At 55.4% G+C, this 1,069-nt stretch overlaps 1 protein-coding gene across 1 annotated transcript in view; it reads left to right on the top strand.

The window, feature by feature from the left end:
- The first annotated feature begins 784 nt into the window (after positions 1-784).
- GOLT1A (golgi transport 1A) overlaps positions 785-1,069 on the top strand; it is a 1,772-nt gene continuing 1,487 nt past the window's right edge. Inside the window, exon 1 of the mRNA XM_009888293.1 lies at positions 785-821. Within this exon, the coding sequence (XP_009886595.1) occupies positions 785-821 (37 nt within the window). The remainder of the gene's footprint in view (positions 822-1,069) is intronic.

A 1,069-nucleotide genomic window follows, 5' to 3' on the forward strand; every position in this document is an offset into this window, starting at 1 on the left:
TTTTTTTAAAAAAAAAAAATAACAAAAACCAAACCAAACTTAATTCTTAATTTTATTTTGGTTATTATTTTTCATAACACTTCATATACCAGTGACTTGTAACCGAGAAAGGATTTGCATCGGGAGGAAATCTATTTATGCACTGGGGCGGGTGGGGAGGGAGGCATTTGTTTTCTGGGTTTTTTTGCTAGTGTTAGAGAAATAAAAGTATCTAAGAAACAATGAGGTGTCAGTGTCTTTTGTCCAGAGGTGCCCTCTGGTTACACTTCAGTATTAGAGCGAAGAGGCAGTGGATGAACAGCTACAGCATTTCAGCCGTTGAGGAAGGGTCTCCCCTTGCCCATAGCTCGCTCCCGGGCTGGTGGCACCTTCTTCTCCCTCTCCTGGCTTTTGGGGGGGACATTTTCCCAGTGGAGTTTATTTTAGCTGTAGTTGCTCAATAGCCAACTCTCTCGGAGGAGTAAAAAAAAAAAAAATGCATTTGGACCTGGCAAATTCGTATAAAGCCAAGGAATAAAAGCGACTGGTTTGTAATGCTGCGGAGCTGTTCCCTGCGGGTGCTCCTGAGGGACATGGCTGTAGAGGACCCTGTGGGGTGTCTCGGGGGTGGCATATGCCACATGAGGACACTGCGTTGGCCACAGGCAGGAGGTCTGGCTGTGCCCTGAGCCCCGGCAAACCCCGGGGACTGGGGCTTGCATGGGGTGCCAAAGCTCCCCTCTCCCACGGGGCAGCCTGGCTGTGAGCTGGGAGCATCGCTGCCCCACGCGATGCACCGGTGACGATGCTGCGGGGAGCTGTGCGTGCTGACGGTGCCCCAGGTACCACTCGGACACCCCGAGGGACACCGTGTGTCCCCTGCTTTGAGGATTGCTCCAAGCCATCCCATCCCAGGGAGGACACGGAGGCTGGGGCAGGGAGGTCAGGCCCGGGCGGGGCCCCGGGCCCCCCAGCCCCTCTGTGTGTCACCCTCCAGCGATGCCCCACCGCTGCATCCCGCCTGGAGGAGGTGGTGCCGGCCCGGGGCAGGCGCTGGGGGGCCGGTAATGATTTGCAGGATGGCGAGGGG

This window comes from Charadrius vociferus, unplaced genomic scaffold (genome assembly GCF_000708025.1).
Source record: "Charadrius vociferus isolate BGI_N301 unplaced genomic scaffold, ASM70802v2 scaffold266, whole genome shotgun sequence".
Lineage (NCBI taxonomy): Eukaryota > Metazoa > Chordata > Aves > Charadriiformes > Charadriidae > Charadrius > Charadrius vociferus.